Raw genomic sequence first — 11,713 nt, forward strand, 5'->3', positions numbered from 1 at the left:
ATCATCTGACCCACTGAAATACTGTATGTTCTGTTTTTTCTTTACACAAAAGATTTTTTCCCAAAATCTTTTAGAATATGAGCTAATTTTACTTATCAGTATCCAGAAAGCCCGTCCCCATAGGGTCCATAGAGACAAAGGCTGCCAGCCAATTACATCCTTACCTCTAAACTGAATGAAATAATTAGAGCAATGCAATTTTCCAGTAGTGCTTGACAGCATACATCAAAGGCACAGAAACTGTTTCTGGACATTAAAAAGATAAAATTCTAATACTAACTGATGTTTCCTTTGGTTTTTATTGCAGGTCAATGTAAACAGATGCTGCTGGTTTTTAAAGTATGTGTTATACTATAATAAATACTGCTACTTTCCAAACTGCATCTATACTTGTTTCAATAGACATTGTGATAAAAATATTTTAAATGAAAATATGCACTTCACACAAGTTGTGCATGTGCTTATACAGAGACATACATCTATCTTTATATGCAAGTATACACATATACATATTATACATATGCATATGAATTAAACATAACACAATCTTAACTAAGGTTTGATATATACACTTACACACATTGGGTTATATTAGCTCACACATAAGCAATGCAACTTTATTTCTTCTGTGAAGTATCAGTTTGTGGGTCTGATCCAAAGCCTGTTAGTCCATGGAAAGATTCCACTAACTGTATTGGGCTTTGGATAAGACCCAAAGCCACTGATTAATTTTCCCCATACATTACAGTGTTCACAAACTCTAGATAAACTGAGATTCTAATTCCAATCGTCATTTAAAATGTTTCCAAACTAAGTCCTTATGGGATGAAAATGTTCATGTTTGTTTTTGTCTTTTTAAATATATTTGTATTTCTTTAGTCTGAACACTGATTCAGCCATGTTTAAAATTATGTGGACTTAAAAACATAGCTGTTCCCGTACATTCTAAGTGAAACAAATACAGTTAGAAACTTCAAACTTGGTTAGTTTTATACCCTTCTTTGTGGAAGGGAAAAGCATTATGTTAGAAGAAATTCAGTCCAGTGTTTTGAAATCTGTGTTTAAGAAATATGACTGTCAGTTTTATATTCTTCCCCCAATATTTTTACCATAAATTATTTTAATATGGATTTTTAAGTGTTGTTGTAAAGGAATTATTTTAGAATGCTTTTACTAAGGCCTCCTGAGCAAAGTACATATCCATTAAGGATGCTGCAGCTAAATTAATAGTTAACAAGAATATTTAGGTAAGCCTCATTTTTTCCAAGTTAATTAAAACACAAAGAGAATTCATTGTAAAAACCATTTATTGTAAGATCCATTTTTTTTCAAAGACTCCCTCTGGTAAGGACACTACAGTTGAGAATACTGTTATTTAATCCTCATTTAACAGTGCTATTGAGAAGAATGCCTTAATTAAAAACCTGAGTTAAGCATGCCTGTTAAAATTTCCTATGTCTAGATACGGGATCCTTAGTAAATGCTATTTCTGTTTAGGATGCATAAGATAAAGAGATGTTGCTAAAAATATCCAGCAATACTTATTTCTAAATAAAGCTTGTATTTAAATTACTCTAGCTGTTGTGATTACTGCCAAATAATAGATGGTTTTTCATATCCATGTCACTATACAAACTGCATCGTAATGGTACCTCTGGATTAAAAGAAAGTAATTTAGGAAGATCTTGTAACTAACTGTTTTAACTCTGGTTTTAACTGAGGCCTGCAGCACATATCTAACATGAGGTAATCCTGCTTTCCTTTTTTATAAGTAAAAAGAAATATATGTTCTTCATCTAGTTTATCGTTGAACTAAAGATGTAGATCTTCATTAATAGAAATGAGTAGAGCTCCAGTGATTTACGTCAGCATTCATAGCAACAAAGGATTTACTCCCTTAATGTTAATGTATATGTTGCACTGATATCACTGCCTTGCATGCAGGGTCAAATATGGGGCTATCATTACACAAACACTGAATTACTAATTCAACCCATCTTGTCCTTTTGAAACAATAATTTTCCCCCTTCCTGAGACCTTTCTTACCCCACAAGTGACCTTCCTAGTCCAATTTTCCTGTCTGCACAAGGCTTTTTGCCCCTTGCCATCAGAGTTCCCTTGCCTCCATTCCCATTATCATTTCCCCTTTTCCTTCAGGCCAAAGGGTTGTTGAAGATAAAATATACAAAATAACTAAATAGCTTAATTAGGTCAAAATACAACCAGTTAATTGAATTAAGTTGCGGACACACAGCAATTTTCACATTTTGGAACTTATCCTCATGAAAACTCCTTCCCAATGAAACAAGACATTTCAAATGAAGCAGATTTAGAACCTGATCCTACACTATTCAGGTCAAAGAGAGATTCTGTAGCATTGTTCCCTCAAGATATTTCCTCTTCACTGATAAACAAGGAAATATGTAACAGCTTTTGCCATTTAAGCTAACATCAGTATGCTTCAGAATTAACAGTCTATTGAGATGAAGGAACAGCTCCTACCAGATCTATCTGGAATCCAAGGCAACTATGCTAGTAAGTGACCCAGTTATAACAGAGGTGTCATCCTTTTTCCATTTCAACAAGTCAAGGGGCCCTTAGCCATATTGCATTATCAAGGAGAAAATAAGATGTTGGCATGGTTAGGCAACATAGGCAAGTGGCATTTTGTAACTGAGTTAGTGGATAACTGTGTCACAAGTAAGTCACAAATCTGATGTGCAGCATGTGTTATTTTTACTGTAGATATGCCCTCATGCATACCTTTAATGTCATAAGCTGCAAATTTAGAATAACAGCAGATAAATGTTTTAGAAGTATTTAAGAGCTAAATCTCTGAAGAAAATTGAATATTGTCATGCTTAGCCTATCAATGCCTAACTTTTAGGCACCCAGCCATATACCAGAATCTTCAGCCTCAAGTTAGGTGAGGCTTCCTACACATGCAAGACAATTTTCAAAGACCACCATGCTGAGGAGGGACTACCTGACTTCACCTAACCAGGTGGAAAGGGGGGAAGCCTAAGCCCTGTCTCTCAGAGGTTGTCAGGAGGAGGAAGGCACCTATCTCCTGCAGTTAAATAAGTACCTACATATCACATCAGCCCTTTTTCATGGAAGTCAGTGTGTCTCATCCTCTTATACACACAGCCCAGGCAATGATGATGGCAGGAATCCAAAAGGTTGGAAACGTGCTTCTCTTTCTCTCTCTGGCCCAAACAATAGCTATAGCTGTACAAAATGTAATATCTTCCCCAGAATACACAACAGCCTAATTATGAGGCACTCTCCTGGAATGTGTGACTTGAGTTTGAGATTCAGCTCTACGTCAGCCAGAGCAGGGTGTAAAAGCCGGTCTCCCAGCACATGGGTGAGTCCCCAAATCAGTGAGTAATGGATGGGGTCTGTCAGCTGAGAATCTTAAGTGAGTCCTGGTCCAGAATTAGGCAGTGACACCCATTTCTCACCTACAAGTTAGTTTAAGCAGCTTCTTGCTTAGTTTGTTTGCTTTTGAAGTTACCATTCTAAGATACCAAACGTAGAGCTGTGAATTCCACTACACAACAGTCATTGCAGTATCCATGTCCCTTCATGGAGTTTGCCCATAGGAATTAGGCTTCCTTAGACACTTTTGGGGGAAAAAATAACTCAACAGGTCTTCAGGTTTACGTTCAGAGGGACTTGCCATTATAAATATATAAATTGCATTTGAAATAGCAATTTTAAAAACTGAAAAGCCCAGAAATCCAAAAAAAGTAATTGAATGACACTCTCACAAAGCCTTTCTCCAGCAGTTCCTCCCCTGTAATACTATGAAAAGGAGTGTGAAGCTACATTTTGATGTAGTTTGTTTACACGTATGTGGAGTTTGCTCAAAATAGTTTAACTTATTGGGACACCAGTTATTTCACATCGAGCCAGAGCCCATAAGTCTGTGGCACACAATATCTGGTCATGCGTGCCTTGGCATTTCAGAATTGGATGTGTTGGGTGGCACTTTTAAGCTTGTCAAGTTGTAGTGACAGGCAAACTGTATCAAAGACCTAAATCCCCATGTGTCTACTGTACATACAGACAAAACAGCAAAATTCAACTCTGTTTGGGGGCAAGAGTTATGAAAATGTCTTCCTTTTTGTTTTGTTTTGTTTTAGTTTTCTCTTCCCTGATCAGGCGACCCTGCTCGTTAGTTCCTCTGCAGAGCTTTTGCATGAACATGCTGCTTCTTCTAGAGGAGGCTGCCTATTCGTCTGTAGCTGCTTTGTTTTCATCACTGCAGTAGTGAGAGAGAGAGAGAGAATGTGTGTGTGCGTGTTTACATGTGCGTTTTGTGCTGGGAGGTGTGTGTGGATTTCTTTGTTTCCCATACATGATGGATGCTAGGGCTTGTCGCCCTATCAACAGGGAGACAAGGAGAGTTATTAGGAAACTTTGCTTTGGCTGCTCTCTGTCCTTGGGGCTGCGTGGCGCCAGCACCCTCAAGTTGAAAGGAAAAGAGCCATTCTCACTTCCAACTGCCCACTGAGCTCCTTAAGGCGACAAAGACACAAAAGTGAGTTTTATTTGCTGGTAAGCCAGAGGCAAGAGAAAGAAAAGCCAATTCCCCCTTAAAAAGAGCCGACAAATCCTTTTTGCTCTTTTGTGTGAGCTTTTCCTATTCACACGGAGCGTTCATCCGTGTGATTCCCAACTTATTGTCATTACTTAGTTATTAATTGTTCTCATCTGGGTTTAATTGAGCAACCAGGGACTTTAGCCCAAGGGTCAGGGGGGGGGAACTCGAAGCAAAGACGCGCTGAGCAGGAATCTCTGCCTCCAATCTCCATCCCCAGTTGACATAATGTAAAAAAAAAAAATGCAGACAAAGCGACAGAGATGAAAGGGCAGCGCCTCGATTGGATTCATTGGGGGTATGGATTTATTACCCACCCAAAGGTGCAGGCGGAGGGAAGAGGCAGCAGCCACTTGCCTGAAGACCTGGGGGTGCCTTCCGCCCTTTGATCTTTCTCAGAGGTGAGCGCGGTAGCAGATCTAATCTCTCGAGGGCGCGAGGTTATCCCGGGCGAGTGGGGCCGGGACAGGACGTGGGAACCCGCTGGCATCTCGCTGGGGCTCTGCGCTGCGGGCGTCCTCACAGGTGCTGGCGTGTGCACGGAGGAGGGGGGGGAAATGACCAAAAAGAAAGAGGGGAGACGGACCCAGAAAGGAAAAAAGAGGAAAGAAACGGAGAAGGAGAAAAGCGGCGGAGGGGGGCGGGAGCGCTGGGAGAGGGGGAGTCGGGGCAGATCCGGAGGAAGCGCCTGGCGCAGGTATGCTGTGCCGAGCTCTTGAAAGCGTCGCTGCTACTTGGGGGATGATAAAAGTCCCGCCTCGCCCCCAGCTACAGCCGGGCTGGAGCCGGCCGCCTGCAGAAGATTGCCCGGGCTCATTACAGCAAATTATTTCCCCTTCTAACTTCGCCTCAACCTTCGCGTTTTAAATTGCAGGGAAAAGCCTTGAGCCCTTGCTTGAACTTAAATAAAATAAAAGAAATCTCTCCTCCCCGCTCGGATGGAGTGGCTCCGCGGGGGCGGCGGGGGGAGGCCGGGCTCCAAGGGGGGTCGAGCGGAGGCCGGGGACGTGGGCGCGGGCGGCCCCGGGCTCGCGGCTTTCCAGCGCGCTGCCGGGCCGGGGCCGGGGCCGGGCCGGGGGAGCCGGCTGCCCCGAGGACTTGGCGGCTCTGCCCGCGGCTGACACGAACCCCCGTGCACGGCGCTGCTCCTTGGCGCGGGGGGCTCCGGCAAGGGCGGGCTGGGCTGCGCTGGGCTCGGGCCGGACCTTGGCGGGAGCTGGAGCCCGCGACGAGGCGGTCGGAGCCCGCGAGGCTCTTCAGGCGACTGCGCCCAGCGGAGCTTCCCTCCTGCGCGCCCGGGGCAGAAACCCCCGCACCTCCCGGGACGGCCGCGCACTGCCCCAGCCCTCGGGCATCCCGGCCGCTGCGCGGCTCCTCCCGCGCCCCCGCACGCGGCTTTGGGGCCCGTAGGTCTTTGCCCCGCCGGGGTGAGGAAGGAAGGAAAGACCCCCGCTCCCCTCCCCGCCCAGCACAACCGACCTCGGCCCCGGAGCCCCGCAGCGCCGGGCCGCGCCGCGCCGCGCCGGCCGGAGCGCGGAGGAGGTCCCAGGCAGTAGCTTAAAATTAATTTATTTAACAAATATAGCTATGATATAAATGATAATAAAATTTCACATATACAGTATAGTACACGGTACAGGAGCCGGGCCGGGCCGGGGCAGAGCAGCGGGCGGCGCCCTCCCGCCGGGGGCTGCTCTGCCCCGAGCCGGGGCCCTCCTGGAGCGGGGCAGCAGCGCCGGGCCGGGCCGGAGCGAGCCCCGAGGCCGGGAGCCGGGCGCGGCCCTAGGTGAGGTGGTACATGCTGTAGCCCACGTGCGCCGTGTACAGTCCCACGGGCGACACGGGCAGCGCCGCGCGCTGGAAGGGGCTGGAGGCGCCGTAGAGCGAGGCGCCCGCCACGGCCGGGCCGCCCAGGGGGAAGGAGAGGCCGAAGGCCGCGGGCGGCAGCATGGGCTTGGCTGCCATCTTCAGCTTCTCCAGCTCGGCCTCCTGCAGTCTCTTGGCCTTGGCGCGCCGGTTCTGGAACCAGATCTTCACCTGCGTCTCGGTGAGGCTGAGCGAGCTGGAGAACTCGGCGCGCTCGGCGATGGACAGGTACTGCTTCTGCCGGAACTTGCGCTCCAGCGCCAGCAGCTGCGCCGTGGTGAAGGGCGTCCGCGGCTTCCTGTTGGTCTTGTGCTTGCGCAGGGTGCAGGCCGGGGGGCTCAGCCGCCCTGCAGCGGGGCGGGAGGGGACACAAGCACAGGCTGGTTAGCGACGCCGGGCCCCGGGCAGCCACGTCCGCGCGCCTCCCCCCGGGCAGCGGCCTGGGCTCTGGGGCGCACCCACCTCTGCCCCGCCTGGCCACGGCCCCGTACCTCCCCCCAGCGGGGCCTGGCTGGCAGGCCCGGGAGCGCCTCAGCCCTCCAGGCCGGTACCCACTGCTCTCCTGCAAGCAGGTGGGAATTCACTGCAGCACGGGGCACAAGCAGAGGGCACCCCCCCCCCCAACTGCTGAGTGTCCTCTTTATTTATTGGATTAACTACCCAAATAAACCAGGCTGCGGCTCTCAGACTCGCGCCCGCTTCCTTAGGCCCCTGGGAAACAGATTAAGCATGTAATTAATTATGAGCTCTGAATTAACACTGCCGCTCCTCCGCCTCCTGCTTCCTCTGCCCTCCTTCAACATTTTAAAAACGGGGCTCCGACCCTCAGCCGCTTCCACGGCTAGTTCGTAAAATGCTTTTATTTCGCCCAATAAAGGGTTGGGACCCAGGAAAACCGGCGCCCAATCCGCCCGGAAAGCCTCCTCTCGGGAGGGGAGAAGCACCTCTTGGAAAGAGCCGGCCACGGGCCCAGCTTTTGCGGGACAACATGGATGTCAGCTCGAGGTTTGCCTCGCTGCTCCAGCAGTCAGGACCCCGCGGGGCTCGGCCGGCAGAAGGGAAGATACGAGTCTGCGCTCAGTTTGCAGAAGCTGTGCAATTCTGCACATAAGCAGGGGCGCTTCTCCCCAGTATAGTTATAGTTCAAGAATTAAGTGGTAAACAATCCTCTTGGGGATTCGTAGGCTTTCAAAATAAACACCCTTCAATGCCAAGCCAATAGGGTCCCGATGCTTTACAAAAGTCCCAGGACTGCAGCATTGGGAATGAACTCTGATCTATGCATAGTCAGAGGATCGAGCAATCATCTATCTATCATTTGACGATGCATAGATAAATCTAAATCTCTCATAGATAAATCTATCTATGGTCAAATGAATGTATATTATGCTGATCTATGCTGGCCAGAAGAATCATCTATATATAGATATAAATACGTCTATCGATAGATATAGCTACAGATAGTGTGTATCTAAGATCCATATGCATCTCTTTCTAGATATATCTATATATCCGTATATCTATGCATCTAGATACGCACACATATATATGTATAGTATATCAATGACAGTGTCTTATACACAAATCATGCGCGATGCAATCATAAGCAATGCAATATAGAGCCTATGCAGAGGCCCACTTGCACGCCCCGCGGCTCCGGCGGCGGGAGAAGGCCACGGAGAGCCCGTGGAAAGGAGAGGCCGGGCTGGGCGGGCATCCCGCGCTGCCGCCTCCGCGGACGAGCCGGGCCGCAGGAGCTGTCCGCGGAGGAGCCAGCCGCTCCCTTGCACTTGCGACTTGGCTGCTGCGAAGCTCGCGCGGCCCGGCGCTATTCACCAGACGGAAGAGACAAGCGGGTGTGGGCGGGCAAGGTCATCGGAAGAGGAAGCGGCGGCGGGAGCCCGGGAGGCTCGGACGGAGCGGGCTGGAGGGCGCCGCCGGGCGGCCCCATCGCCAGGCGCGGTGCTCGGCTCTGGCCCCGCTGCCGGGGGCGGAGGGAAGCGACGCGGATCTCACGGCAGGGCCCAGCGGAGGCCTCGCACGCGAAGCCCCGGCCCCGGCCCCGCACGCGCGAACTCCTACTTACGAGGCGGCGTCGGGGAGAAGCGCGGGCTCTGCATCCAGGCCGTCCGCTCCTGCTTCTCGGGGCTCTCCTCTTTGACCAGCGCCTCGTCGGGCAGCGGCACGAGTCCCCCGACAGCAAAATGGCTGTTGATGGGCAGCGGGGAAGCCGGCGCCTCCGCCGCCGCTAAGGAGCCCAGGCGGGGGCTGAGCGCCTGCTGCGCCGACGTGCCCGCGCCCAGCGGCACCGCCACCTCGGGGTCCCGGCCCCCCGGCCGCCGCCGGTCGGCCATGAGCGCCTCCACGCTGAAGGGCAGCAGGGAAGGGGGCACTTTGGGCTTGTCGCTCTCCTCCTCCCCGCCCATCGCCGCCGCGCTCGCCGGGCCGCCGCCGCCGCCGCCGCCGCCGGGCTTGTTGAAGGCAGACGCAGGGGCCTCCTCCAGCTTGACGCCGCTCTGTGCCGCGCTCATAGCAACGCCCGGGGCCATACAGAGGCAGAGGCAGTGGTGGTGGCGGAGGCAGCGCGCCCGCCCGCCCGCAGCCCGCGGCAGCCGCGCCCGCCGGGCATGGGGGGTGGCGCGGGGGCAGCGCGGCGCGGGGCAGCCAGCTCCGCTCCCGGGGCGCGGGCACTTTCCAGCCCAGCCCAGCCTGGGACTTGCTAATAAAGCAAAGCAAACTCCGGCGCCGGCCAACCAGCGCGCCGAGGGGAGGGACTGCGGCTCCCCATTGGCCGCCCGCCGGGGAGGGCTCCGCCGCTATCAGCAGCCAGCAGCTGCCCAGCGCTCCCGGCCGGTGGGGACTGGGACAGGGAAGGGCTGGGGAGGGTTCATCGCTGCGCCCGCCTCCGTCCGCGCTTCCCGGCCGAGCCCCTTCGGCGCGCGGGCAGCGGCCCAGCCCGGTGTGCACGGGAGACCCGGGGGCACGGGACAATGCGTGGCCCCGGCTGGACTGCAAGGCGTCGTTGCGCAGCCGCCGCGCTGGCTCTGCCCATGCCCCCCGCCCCGCGGAGGGGGCCACGCGCGCGTTTCTGGCGTGGGGCAAGTCTAAGAGGCACAAGCATAAAACTCTGGGGGCTGGCCCGCGGCTCACCTCGCCCTGCCCCTTCAGCCACTTGCCATCGGCTCCCGACGGGCCCGGGGAAGGCCTCCTGCCGGGCCTGTGCCGGGGCTCGGGGCGCGCTCACCCCGTAGGGCCGCAGCGCCGCCTTCACTCGCTTCCAAAGGCAGAGCTGAGCCCGGGGCCAGTTACTATTTTGCTTTGGGAATGTGTTTTACGAGCCCTTCTCCCGCTGTCCGGGACGGATTTGCTGTAAAACTGAGCGGCTCCCTAATAATGTGATTGGCCGCTCGCTGGGACAAGTTTATTGACAGCTGCAGGGCCCTAATCTCGGAGAAACACAAGAGGCTTCTGCAGTCATTGCAGGGTAATGATCTGGACAGGGGGACCGCGCGTTCCCTTTGCTTTCCGCCGGCCCCAGTAGAGCCCGCGGATGAGGAGCATCCTGGTTATGGGACGAAGATGCGGCAGGATTTGTCTTCGCTGCTAAACGAGGAGCTCATCAAAGCCAAGTGCGTTGCGTGGCAGCTGCGCCCCGTGCATTATCCCACGCGTGCGCGCGGCACTGTGCTGTGCTCACCTGTGACCCGGGTGCAGAGGGGATCTGAGTATACACATGGGAATACGCGTTGTACCCACGGCTAGGAATATACATTTGTATCTATATCTGTATCTAGACTATACAGGGGTGTGCGCGATTAAATATAGGATGCACGTAATCAATCATCAGTGCATCTGGAGCGGTGCTAAAATCATTGCCCTGTGCAGTCATGGGGGGCCCTGAGGTTTCCCTACAAAAGCTTCTGTAAGGACTGTGGAGAAGCTCTCGATCTCCGTGGCGGATCAGTGGGTTGTTCCCCGGCCCCAGCCCGGCCCGGCCCAGCCCGGCTCCCTCTTCCAGCTGCTGGGAATGGCCGGCGGATTGTTCCCCTGCGGCTCGGCTCTGTCCTTCCGAGGGGGTGGGTCGGTCCGAAGGGGTGAGCGGCTTTTGGGAGAAGCTGCTGCATTGCTAATTGCGAGAATAAACAATCTGTCACGATTAGTCAGTGCCTCTGATAGGCAGACAAGTGATGTTGTTTTTAGGCGCCAGCAGCGGTCTGATCAAAGCCTTCAGCTGGAGGGGGACTATTGAGGACGTTAACCCGCATCAAGGGAGCAAGGCGCCTTAGCCCTGGGACATCAGCACATTCAGCCTGACAAAATTAGTTTGCTCTACCAATCACACGACATTTTCCCAAACACTCATGCCTGATGCGGGGCCGCCTTTACTTGTCTTGTTTTCTCCCAACTACGAAATTAGAATCGAATCAATTTGAACAACATAAATGAATGAATAATAATAATAATAAAAAACCCCATGCACCGCTCCTGCCCACGAGCCCTACGGGTAGGATCCCTATTGCTGATCGGAAATAGAGGCTCTTCGGACAGAAAGGGAGCGGGCTGACGTACTTATCAGGCACTGGCTTTGCATCGTCCTGTTGCGATGCAAAATCCGGATTGCAATACTAATGGATGGAGAAGCCGGGCTGGTCTTTTCCAGCCCGGTGCCAAAGGCTGCTGAGGCTGAGCCCGGGCCCGGGCTGACAGCGCGAGCTCATCCTGCCCTGCTCCTGCCCCAGCCCCCAGCGCCGTGTGTCCCCCCTGTGTCCCTTCTGGGGGGCTGAATCACTGCACTGGGGCAGGGGCTTCGGGAGCGGGACGGACCAAGTCGCTTCCTTTCCGTGTTTGTTCTTTAAGCCAAACACTCAAGCTGTCGAGGCAGGATGAAGGGATCTCCTACTCCCTGCAACGAAATCTTCCCTCGGAGGGTTTTAAACGAGACCGTTCGTAGCCAAGGGGGTGGTTTGTTGCTTTGCTTCCCCCCTGCTCGACCTGATCCTCTGCAGCTCGCGGGGGGTTTCGAAACTTTCCTTGGCTTGTGATGCCCTCCCGGCCATGTGCACCCGCTCACCAAGCCTCGTTTCCCTTTCAGAGCGAAGGGATTGGGGGGCGGGGAGGGGGGTGCACGGGTTTATTGGCTCTTGTTTAGGGCAGGGTTTTTATTGGAAATGGTGGGGGACCTGGATCTAGGAACCACCCTGAGCAATTACAGCCCTGCTTCACGCCCTCTGCGGAGTA

The 11,713-nt window shown here is 52.8% G+C and overlaps 1 protein-coding gene across 1 annotated transcript; it reads right to left on the bottom strand.

The window, feature by feature from the left end:
• Positions 1-6,161: 6,161 nt before the first annotated feature.
• On the bottom strand, positions 6,162-9,154 carry MSX1 (msh homeobox 1). Its single transcript, XM_006270394.3, has 2 exons — positions 8,562-9,154; positions 6,162-6,822 (listed from the first exon to the last, which is right to left on the bottom strand). Exons 1-2 carry the CDS (start codon positions 9,022-9,024, stop codon positions 6,392-6,394), a joined length of 894 nt encoding a protein of 297 aa, XP_006270456.1. The 5' UTR covers positions 9,025-9,154; the 3' UTR covers positions 6,162-6,391.
• Positions 9,155-11,713: the final 2,559 nt, after the last annotated feature.

This window comes from Alligator mississippiensis, chromosome 2, assembly GCF_030867095.1.
Source record: "Alligator mississippiensis isolate rAllMis1 chromosome 2, rAllMis1, whole genome shotgun sequence".
Classification (NCBI taxonomy): Eukaryota; Metazoa; Chordata; order Crocodylia; family Alligatoridae; genus Alligator; species Alligator mississippiensis.

What these genes read in the sequence shown, in the direction of transcription:
- MSX1 (XM_006270394.3), bottom strand. Translation starts at nt 9,024, where the DNA reads ATGGCCCCGGGCGTTGCTATGAGCGCGGCACAGAGCGGCGTCAAGCTG. An exon ending in CTTCTCCCCGACGCCGCCTC is followed by an intron (nt 6,823 to 8,561) that starts GTAAGTAGGAGT and finishes GCCCCGCTGCAG; the next exon opens with GGCGGCTGAGCCCCCCGGCC.